Source organism: Aplidium turbinatum, chromosome 16 (genome assembly GCF_918807975.1).
Source record: "Aplidium turbinatum chromosome 16, kaAplTurb1.1, whole genome shotgun sequence".
In the NCBI taxonomy this organism is placed as follows: domain Eukaryota; kingdom Metazoa; phylum Chordata; class Ascidiacea; order Aplousobranchia; family Polyclinidae; genus Aplidium; species Aplidium turbinatum.
Genome location: NC_137487.1, coordinates 21,235,676 through 21,246,425, shown reverse-complemented (window position 1 = coordinate 21,246,425; position 10,750 = coordinate 21,235,676). Strand labels below are relative to the sequence as shown.

The 10,750-nt window shown below is 38.7% G+C and overlaps 1 protein-coding gene across 1 annotated transcript; it reads left to right on the top strand.

Annotated features, from left to right (window-relative positions):
- Positions 1–5,723: 5,723 nt before the first annotated feature.
- Positions 5,724–9,811, top strand: LOC145785051 (putative serine incorporator). The gene is made up of 2 exons (XM_082596754.1): positions 5,724–6,737; positions 6,783–9,811. Exons 1-2 carry the CDS (start codon positions 5,786–5,788, stop codon positions 7,214–7,216), a joined length of 1,386 nt encoding a protein of 461 aa, XP_082452880.1. The 5' UTR covers positions 5,724–5,785; the 3' UTR covers positions 7,217–9,811.
- Positions 9,812–10,750: the final 939 nt, after the last annotated feature.

Genomic DNA, 10,750 nt, shown 5'->3' with positions numbered 1-10,750 from the left:
TGTAATTACCAAATAAAGTTCAAAACAAGCATTAACTCTCTGGATGAGTGCTAGAAGGATCACAATTGGACGGTAGCCTCTTATAACACGTTCTGATTGGTTGGCGGTTGCATTGTAGTCAATTTCAGTGGCAGAATTTCGACTTGTTAAAGTGGCTACCGTGGGATGACACCGCGAAAGATGATCTGACAAAAGAAACCTGAAAATCGAAGATGCCAACAATAGAGAGAGATGGAAGAGTCGCTGCAGACAACTTGTTGACCCTGATGTTTTGGGATGAAAACTAGGATTTTTTGAAGCACAATGGATGATGATAGCCTAGTTCTAAAGTTATGATAAGTTGGATTTAAAAATTATAGGTTAGAAATCACTGTTCAAGTGTAAATCATTGCTTTTATGACGACGAAAGGATTTCAACAACATATACTTTCCAAAATTTTGTGTAACTGTTTTTGTAGTTTAGACCAGCGCTCCACAAATAGTGTGCCGCGGCATAGCAGCGTTGTGTGATGTCATACAATTTAGCAGACTACTCATGAAAGATGACAGCTTGATATCATTTCAGAAGTTAGTACAAATGGTCTGTCTGAAATGCTCAATAATTATTTTCTTATTTTTTGTTTCTTTATTTTTCAATTTGAAATATGAAGAGATTTGAATAAGTCCTTGTTTTATAGAATCAGCGTCGACGCACCAACAACAAAACAAGTTCCCAAAAACAGTGGCAGTCCTGCAAATAATCATCGACTATGTCGAGGGATGGGACAAGTTACAACCAAGCATCGACCTAGCAGAACGCTTTTTGAGTTTGAAAAAGATTCCAGAAGCTGAAGTTGTTTGTGTTTCGATTGCATCCATTGTTGATACAAATCAATCGTCACACTTGACCGATCAATCACGTGACGTTTATGATGAGAATATTAGGAAATTAGTTTTGAAATTTGTGAATGTGAAAGAATGCGATTGCGCAATGTCGTTGGCACGTTGTGGATTTCAATTTGTTAAGAATCATTACGACGGGGAAAGTCGGTTAAGGAAGCTTCAGAGTATCGCTTGGTTGATCAAGAAAATATGCGAGAAAAGCAAGAATAAAAAAAATATGGAACAGCAATATTCGTTCATGGAAGAAATCGTTGAACTGATGGAAAACACAAACGATGTGAATCCAAAAATTAAATGCGAACTAATTACTTGGGTTTTGCTGAGATTCGGTTTCTGCTGCAACGAAGCAGCTGATTGGTCGAGAGCCATAACAATGTACAAAACTGCCAACAACTGCCAACACACTGATGAAGACAGTATTTCAGTTTGAAGCAAATCGATATCGTGTATTTGGACATTGCTACAATAACATGGGAGTTGCGCTTAAAAACACCAACAAATTTTTAAAAGCAAAAACCGCTTTCGCAAAAGCTCTTGAAGTCTACAACACAGCCAGTGATTGGCCGAATGTAGAATGCAAATCGTCGAGAATTTCTAGCTCGAAAGACAATTTTAGGAAAGTTGAAGTGGAAGTAATAAAAACACGAAACAATTGGAATGATGTTGAGAGTAAAATTTCAAAAGATCCAAATTGTTTAATGATGATACTGCTATTAATATTTATCTTTGCAATCATGTACAATTGTATACGGGTTAGTTCTGTTTAGAATGGTGTGTGAAAGGTAGATCTAGCTTTATTGTTGAATAATTGTCTCACTTGTGTTGAGTGATGGTAACCCCCCTCAGCTTCACCCCAGAAGAGTTTATCCTCGTCATCCGTCTGATGAAACTGTAGAAATAAAATCTGCTTAGTAATTGTACTTCATGCTATCTTTGTTAGCCTACTATCCCGGTTGAGTAGCCTAGGCTAAATCTTTTTTTGTTGTTGCAAGATCTTAACAATCTGTTACTTGGTGAAAAGTTTGTTTAAGTTACGTAGTCTATAACCAAAACAGTTCTTAGAATAAATAGTGATTGGTTGGTTTTGAATCTTTATCCTCGGACTGACAAAGTCATTGATAGGCCTATGCTATTCCTGGTACCGTAGTTTCGCATAGTCCTACTTGCAGAAGCTTGGAACCACTGACCAAGGGCCGGTTACTGAGATTGGCAGCGCGACGTTTCCACAGTTGTTAAAGTGTTATCTGTGAGGTCTTTTATCTACTAGGTGCCGCTGAATGAAGAGCAGTTCTTGTGTTGCTCCAGCGCACACCCCGTGAGTCCGAACCAGCGCCGCTTGATCTTAAGTCGGGCGCTTAACCACTGAGCAAACGGAGCAGATGGTAGGCTTCAGTTTGTAAATAAATTCCCTTTGCGAAAAAACTGCAAAGTAGGCTACTTAGGCCATGTCATGTTCATATTGGTTTTGGTTGGTTTGGTTTTTAAATCTTTATCATCGTACGGCCGAAAGCCTTCGATAGGTTTCTCCTGGCAGTTTCGCAAAGCCTACTTGTAGAGGCTCTAAACTACTGAATTAAGTTGGCGATGGGCACGTTTTGGGCGTTTTGAGGTGGTATGGGCACGTTTTGAAAAGGGACAAAGATGATGTTTTGAGAAGAGGGCTGGAGTTGCAAGAAGAGGGTCGTAGAAAACAAGGAAGACCCAAGATAACGTCGAAAAGGCAACTTGAGGAGGAAAGCAGCAAGGTGGGCTTGACAAGAGAAGAGCGTTAGACAGATCGATGTGGAGGCTGGGTGTGAAGGCGATTGCGACACTTGGAGGTGAATCTGGCCACCCTCGGTAACGGGGACATCACTGGATTAAAACTGGACTAAGTTACTACACAACACACCACTACTAGGTGCCGCTGAATGGAAACCAGACTTGAAATGCGTTGTTCAAGTGCACACCTCGAGAGTCGAACCAGTGCCTTTGACTCATAATCGGGAGCACTGAGCTAATGATAATATCTGTCCCGATGATAGGCCTATAGTCTGCCCCGATAGCTCATTAATTGGTTAGCGCGTGACTTCTGGAACAAAGAAGCTTCAAGATCAAGCGGCGCTGGTTCGACTCTTAGGGAGTGTGCTTGAGCAACGCACGTTGAGGACTGCTCTCCATTTAGCGGCATGTAATGGATGGAATAATTCCCTGGCAACAAGACTTCAACAATCGTAAACTTCACTCTGTCAATCTCGGTGACCGGGTCTGCGTCAGTGATTCAAAGTCTCTACAAGTATGCGAAACTGCAAGGATTTAGCTCTGCAAGAAGCTTTCCCAGTTCGAGGATAGAAAATCAATCAATTAATCATATCAGACTCACACAACACCATGCAGGCTACATCAACAACATACAAAACACTGCGAAAGTGAATACAAAATGTAGAATTGAAATAGTAAGTGGAAGACATAAAATTGCGCAAAAGTGGATTAATAGAGCTTTTGCATCTGTCTGTCTGTCTGTCTGTCTGTCTGTCTGTCTGTCTGTCTGTCTGTCTGTCTGTCTGTCTGTCTGTCTGTCTGTCTGTCTGTCTGTCTGTCTGTCTGTCTGTCTGTCTGTCTGTCTGTCTGTCTGTCTGTCTGTCTGTCTGTCTGTCTGTCTGTCTGTCTGTCTGTCTGTCTGTCTGTCTGTCTGTCTGTCTGTCTGTCTGTCTGTCTGTCTGTCTGTCTGTCTGTCTAACACTTTAGGCTACTTCATAGGCAATATGTAGGCTAAATAGTCCTTGTTTTGATAGTTAGTTACTTAACTTCAATATGTGTGTGTGTATTAGTTTGTTCTTGTGATGTTGTGAGGTTCAGTCGTATTCTCATTGCTACAAAAATTGGCGTTCCACTTTTTTTAGGAACGAGAGGACGACTGATTGTTTTGACTAATTCATCTTTTTTAAAGTATCCGGTTTGGTAGCCCTGCTTAACTATATTTATCGATGTATACTGTTCAATTAGATCTTTTCATGCACGTTTTAAACCATTAAGGTTTTTTCACCTTTTCCCTTTGTTGGTTTTGTTGCTGTATTTCCTTTCTACAACATCGTTTCTTCTGCATTCTGGCAAAGTAAAATAAGTTGAATTGAATCATAGATTTCTGAAATGGATCCCTCTTTTAAACTTTGCCCTCCCCTCAAACCTAAATCCATTACTGACAAAACGACGAAGAACCACAAAGTTTTATTTTAGGACAAAATAATATTTTAGTTTTGTGTTTTTTTTAGCAAATGTGCGAGCTTGTTTTCAAATCCGATCCGTCCGCCCCGATAGCTCAGTGGTTACGCGCCGGGCTCAAGATCACACGGCGCTGGTTCGACTCTCGGGGTGTGCGCTTGAGCAACGCATTTCAGGACTGCTCTCCATTCAGCGGCACCTAGTGAATGGAATAATTTCTCGGCAACAAGACTTCAACAATCGGAAAACTTCACTCTGCCAATCTCGGTAACCGGCCCTGCGTCAAGTGCCTCTACAAGTATGCGAACAAGTACCAGGAATAACCTATCAAGGCTTTGTCAGTCCGAGGATAAAGATTCAAAAACCAAACCAAAACCAAACCAAACCAAACCAAATTGAATTGAATATTTTCAAATTTCTGTAAAGTTATTTTTTAAACAAAGTTTCAATGGCAGCTCTGGTTAAACTTTAATTCGTCATTTCCGCTTGAATGCGTGTTACGTCAGATGACGCCATTGCACAGGCGACCTGTATCATATGACCAGAAGATGTTTCACAACGTTTCAAGATAAATTCTTTTAATGCTTTGATTTTCATAAATACATTACTTAGATGCGTGTGAATATATAACATGACGTGGGCTAACGAAACAACAACTTGATCAAGTGATTTGTTGCTGGTTGTTTTGTTTTGAGACTTGTGAGGTCATGGGTTTCGAACAAGTTTGTTCAGCTGACAGCCATTGAAATAATCGATATTTGAAAAGGCTGTTACAGTACATTAACTGAAGGTTACAACCGTTACGTGGCTAATGAAACATTGCGGTATTAGTTTGTGAAAGTGTTTTTATATTTTCACCAGTCATATCACCTCAGTAGAGGAATGGATTGTTTCGCCCTGCTTCTGATATGTCTGGTGTGGTTCCAGGTCGGGTCGTACCAAAGACTTTAAAAAGTGTAGACCTACCAATTTTTTTTTCCTTTATGAAGCAATCAGGATAAGTTTTTGTAATAATGCGGTCATATAAATATGATACCGTACAAAAGTACGGTACTTCAGCAAAAATAGATTATAAGCCTTTTTGGTACCATTATGCTACATTTTGACTGCTCATGTCAATGACACAAAGAAAGGTTGAAATTACTTAGGTTTATGCCTAATCGGTTAAGCATTGGATGGAAAAAAGTATGGGATTCTTGGTCTATGGCAAAGTTGGGTAGCAAGCACAAAGTGGTTATTTGTTTCTTTTCTGCACCCTAAAGTCCATCTGTTTATTGCACCACCGGTAGCGATAAGTGGTAGCCACACAAACAGAGCAACCATGCTCTTGCAAAAATGATGTTTAAACATTTTAATATTTTCAAAACTGATCCTATATATTGACATGTCGGTAGTCATCATATTCCGGAATGGTTTAATTGATAACCATTGTCATCGATCTGATGATGACTCTCTTGTACTACTAGAGTTTATTTGATTGAAGACGTTTCAGACAAGCTTAGATTGCAAGCTAGTTGGGAAGGATTTTTTTACATACAGCAGCCTAAAACAAGTAGGCCTATGGTATGTTTAAATATATATATACTAGAACTGGTATCATATTATACACTAATCAATACCTTTTATTTAATTTTAGATATATTTTTGCCCACTAAAATACAACCATATTTTACTGCGTTGGTGTGAGTATATTTGGCAAGATATGTGTTTGTCATTAGGAGCGTGTGCTGCCGGTCAGCTTGCTTGTTGCTGTGGAAGTGCCGCATGCAGCCTTTGTTGCAGTGCGTGTCCATCATGCAAGAATTCAACATCCTCAAGAATTGTTTATGCTTTGTTCCTCTTTCTTGGAACTATTATATCATCACTCATGCTTATTCCTGGATTGGAAGAGCAACTGAAAAAGATTCCAACATTTTGTGAAGGAGGTTCTGGTACTGGGGGATTGAGTCCTGTTAACGGATTGGTCAACTGTGATTCCTTGGCTGGCTATCTTGCCGTCTACAGAATGTGCTTTGGAATGGCTGGATTTTTCTTTTTGTTTTGTGTACTAATGATTTGTGTGAAGACCAGCAAAGATCCTCGTGCAAAGATCCACAATGGATTCTGGTTTTTCAAAGTTCTTATTTGGATTGGGATAACAGTTGGTGCCTTTTTCATCCCTCGAGGAGATTTTGGAACAGCTTGGTATTACATTGGAATGGTCGGAGCTTTTTTCTTCATCTTGATTCAGTTGGTATTACTGGTAGATTTTGCTCATGCTTGGAATGATTACATGTTGGAAAAGCGAGATGATGCCGATTCGCCGAGGTGTTGGACTATCTTGCTCTTGGCTGCAACTTTGTTCAACTACATTGTTTGCATAGTTGCTGTGGTTCTCTTCTATGTTTACTACACTGCAGGTGACTGTTCTCTCAATAAATTTTTCATCAGTTTCAACTTCATTCTGTGCATTGTGGTGTCTGTGTGTGCTGTTCTACCCAAAGTCCAGGAATCCCAACCACGGAGCGGACTTCTGCAAGCTTCAGTTGTTTCCTTGTATGCTATTTACTTGACCTGGTCAGCAATGAATAGTGAACCTGATAAAGTTTGCAATCCAGGAATTATGGGAGTTTTGGAGAGTTTGACGGGAGGTGGGGCAGGATCACCTGGATTGGGTAATAGCTCTTCTCTTGCCACCACTGCATCTCCTCCAACTTCAGCTCAGTTCTGGGATGGACAAAGCATTGCTGGTTTGTTTGTCTTCTTTGTCTGTGTGCTTTATTCTAGCATTCGTTCATCAACATCAAACAACGTTGATCGCTTAACCTTGCATGAGAATGTCATCATCGATGATGATTCAAATGCAGACACCAACAACCTCGTAAAGGATGAAGAAGCAAATGGACAAAAAGTTTATGACAATGAACAAGGTGGAGTTGCGTACAGTTACTCTTTTTTTCACTGTATGTTCTTTCTGGCATCCTTGTACATCATGATGACGCTAACCAACTGGTATCGACCTGGTGATGACTTCTCAACCTTCCAGAATGCATGGCCTGCTGTCTGGGTCAAAATCTCTTCAAGTTGGGTTTGCTTTGCTCTCTACGCTTGGACCTTGTTTGCTCCAGTTGTTCTCTCCAACCGGGAATTTTAAAATGAAACTTTTTGTTCACAAAGAACAATTGTTGTGGCTTTGTACAGATTGATTATTATTTGATGTCATTGGTAATGTGTCACAAAAACGTATTTGATTGATATATGTTTTGATATTCTTTAGGCAGTGGCTATTTGACCGGCGCCGGTCTTTGAATCTGAAACACTATTTGACCGTCATTACGTCATTGTCCAGTCACTTTTTATCTTTTTATCTTTCAAAGCAAAAGATGAGAAGCGCGCATATAAGTTCTGAATCCAACCATTTTATTCAACTCGTTACGTGGCGCGTGTGGTACGTCGCCGCTTTCTATTCTAGAGGGACTGAGTTCGATACTACCCAGAAGCGTTCTTTTTTTTTAATTAAATTTTGACCCAAAGTGCATTTTTGTAGTCAATTTTAATTTGAGTTGCATTACATTTACATATCATTACGATTTGTTTTAAAAGAAGCATTGTATATAACTAACTTGTTGAGAGCAAAAATGTATTGCTTCGTTCGGCAAACACGGTCACATCAATCAATCATTTCATTTTTCGTCATTAACGCGTCAGGGACGAAAAAGATACTAACTACAAAAATCGATATAGACCTACCAGCACGTTAATGAACGGGAAAAGGTGGCAAAACCTTGAAAAGTTTAAAACGTGCCTGAATTGAAAAATTATGTAGACTATATACCGTATCAGTAGTTAGCACGGCCACAATCGAAAAATTACCCAGAGAAATTCTCAAATTCCAGCAAATTAAAAAAACTCTAATTTTATTACTCACATTTGAAAAGACATAAAAAATAATTAAAAACTGACTACAAAAATGCACTTCGTGTCAAAATTTAGTTAAAAAAAAATAAATAAAAAAAAAAGAACGCTTCCGGGTAGTATCGAACTCAGTCCCTCTAGAGTCGGAGGCGGCGACGTATCGCACGCGCCACGTAACGAGCTGAATGAGGCGATTGGATTTAGAACTTATATCCGCTTCTCGTCTTTTGCTTTGAAAGAGAAAAAGAAAAAAGTGACTGTATAGTGACGTCATGACCGGTCAAATAGTGTTTCAGATTCAAAGACCGGCGCCGGTCAAATAGCCGGCAGTGGCTATTTGACCGGCTCCGGTCTTTGAATCTGAAACACTATTTGACCGGTCATGACGTCACTGCATAAGCACTTTTTTCTTTTTCTCTTTCAAAGCAAAAGACGTGAAGCGCTGAAATAAGTTCTAAATTCAACACGTTTTTATCAACTCAGCCTGTGGCGCGTAGGTTACGTTTCCGACTGCCATTCTAGAGGGGATGAGTTCGATACTATCCGGAAGCATTCTTTTTTTTTCATTTTTTTTATCTAAATTTTGACCCGAAGCGCATTTTTGTGGTCAATTTTTAATTTGAGTAGCCTACAGCCCATTTTTTTATGTCTTTTCAAATGTGAGTAATAAAGTTAGAGTTTTTTTAATTTTCTGGAATTTGAGAATTTCTCTTGGTAATTTTCCGATCGTCATAAGTGACCGTGTTTGCCGAACGACCAATTACATTTTTGCTCTCAAGTTAGTTATATACAATACTTCTTTAAAAAATGGTTTTACCTTTACCATTTTTTTTAAAAGGTCACTTATGGTCGTTCGGCAAACACGGTTTGAAAAGATATAAAAAAAATGGGCTGTAGGCTACTCAAATTAAAAATTGACCACAAAAATGCGCTTCGGGTCAAAATTTAGATAAAAAAAAATGAAAAAAAAGGAATGCTTCCGGATAGTATCGAACTCATCCCCTCTAGAATGGCAGTCGGAGACGTAACCTACGCGCCACAGACTGAGTTGATAAAAACGTATTGAATTTAGAACTTATTTCGGCGCTTCACGTCTTTTGCTTTGAAAGAGAAAAAGAAAAAGTGCTTATGCAGTGACGTCATGACCGGTCAAATAGTGTTTCAGATTCAAAGACCGGAGCCGGTCAAATAGCCACTGCCTTTTTTTTACCAGAGGTAGCATGTCCTGATTTTAGTAGCCTACAGGTGATGCTGAAAATGCTTTTCCACATACGCAAATGCGTAGGTTACGCATTGGTTTCCATGATAAGCCATGTTTTTCTAGTTTGTTAGCCAAGATTCGATATGATCGGAGGGACTCTACCACTGCAATTTTGAAGACAGGCTGATAAGTTTGCTACAGTATCAAGTGATGTACATATTGTTTGTCATCTTTATGTTAAATGTTGCGGCATTTATATTGATCTTTGTTATATTTTGCAACATAAATGCTTAATTTGAATATTCCGACAAACTGAGATTTGTAAAAGCAAGCTTTAGCGCAAAACATCCATCTATTGCGATTCACATGATGGCTGGTTGCCATTTACATTACATCTATTCATTGAATGGAATCCACCACTTTTTTTTACAAGCCTAGTTTTACAATCTTTTTATGAGCTTCAACTATTAATCTTGCAAGAATTAAATTTTCGGTAAAAAAAAAAGTTTATCTTTGCCTCCCTGTCAAAATCGATGCATTGTATTTTACGAAAGTTAATACGGTGACTTTGTTCGCATTTACACAACATTGTTATTCAACAGTCCATGTACTTTTTCTGTATGTTGTTTGAAGGTTTATAAGTTTTTCAATAAGTTGACTAATTACACGTTTGCGATGGTTTGTATTCCTTGTATTGTAATTCCCTTTCTTCTATGGGTCTACCACAAGTATCTCCAGCCATGGCTCTATCCAATTATCTCAAAAGTTTGGACTCCGAAAGCCGTATCTGAATCAAGTAATGGCAGTGCAAAGGTGCATAGTATTCACAATATAAAATAATATAAAAACTTTCGTTTTTATAGTTTGTTGTAACGGTAGTCAATAGTCATGTTTGTGACTGAATTTCAAGCTATGAAGTTGTTTGTAGACCATAGATCTACTTTGTATGAACAGAAACAAATTTCTACCATGTCAGAATAAAATATCACTGATTTGTGCTGGGAATGTAGCCACACTGTGAAAGTATTGTCAGCCATTAAGGTGACCTTCCACGAGTTTTTGTTTGACTTCATTCCGGCTTGGTGTGAAGTAGTTAAGTTCTGTTTGCGGTCTTTAAAATTAGGAAAAGTAAATGATTTGCTTTCAATGTTCAGAATATTGTGCATAGTCTCAGTAACGTTATTTTTATTATACGTAATTGGCACATACATTGCCAACTTCCTTTCACTGTCATGGTGGGCATAGCCACTCTAACCTTTGTATTTATTTGCAGTGTCCTTTTAATGGTTCAGCAACAAAAAGTCCAGTCACAACCGGTCCGGATGAAGGGAATAAAAAGACTGATTGATGTCGTGCTTTGTCATTCTCTCTGTCGCCAATGTCATAATTTTATGTTTAAACCTGCTTTCCACAATTGCATTTTTCATTAGTGAAATAGAGTTATAACATTAACTTATTTTGTACAAATTCGGTAAAAAGTTAGTTATGTTTCCTCAAGGATGTCATTGCACCTTAACATGGTATGCGGTGGGTGAAAGATTTTTGTCATTCTGATATAAAATTTCAGTGGTG

Bases quoted from the DNA above. Each gene is read 5' to 3' on its own strand.
- LOC145785051 (XM_082596754.1), top strand. From the start codon at position 5,786: ATGTGTTTGTCATTAGGAGCGTGTGCTGCCGGTCAGCTTGCTTGTTGC. The intron at 6,738-6,782 runs GTAATAGCTCTT...CTCCAACTTCAG, and splicing joins GGCAGGATCACCTGGATTGG to CTCAGTTCTGGGATGGACAA.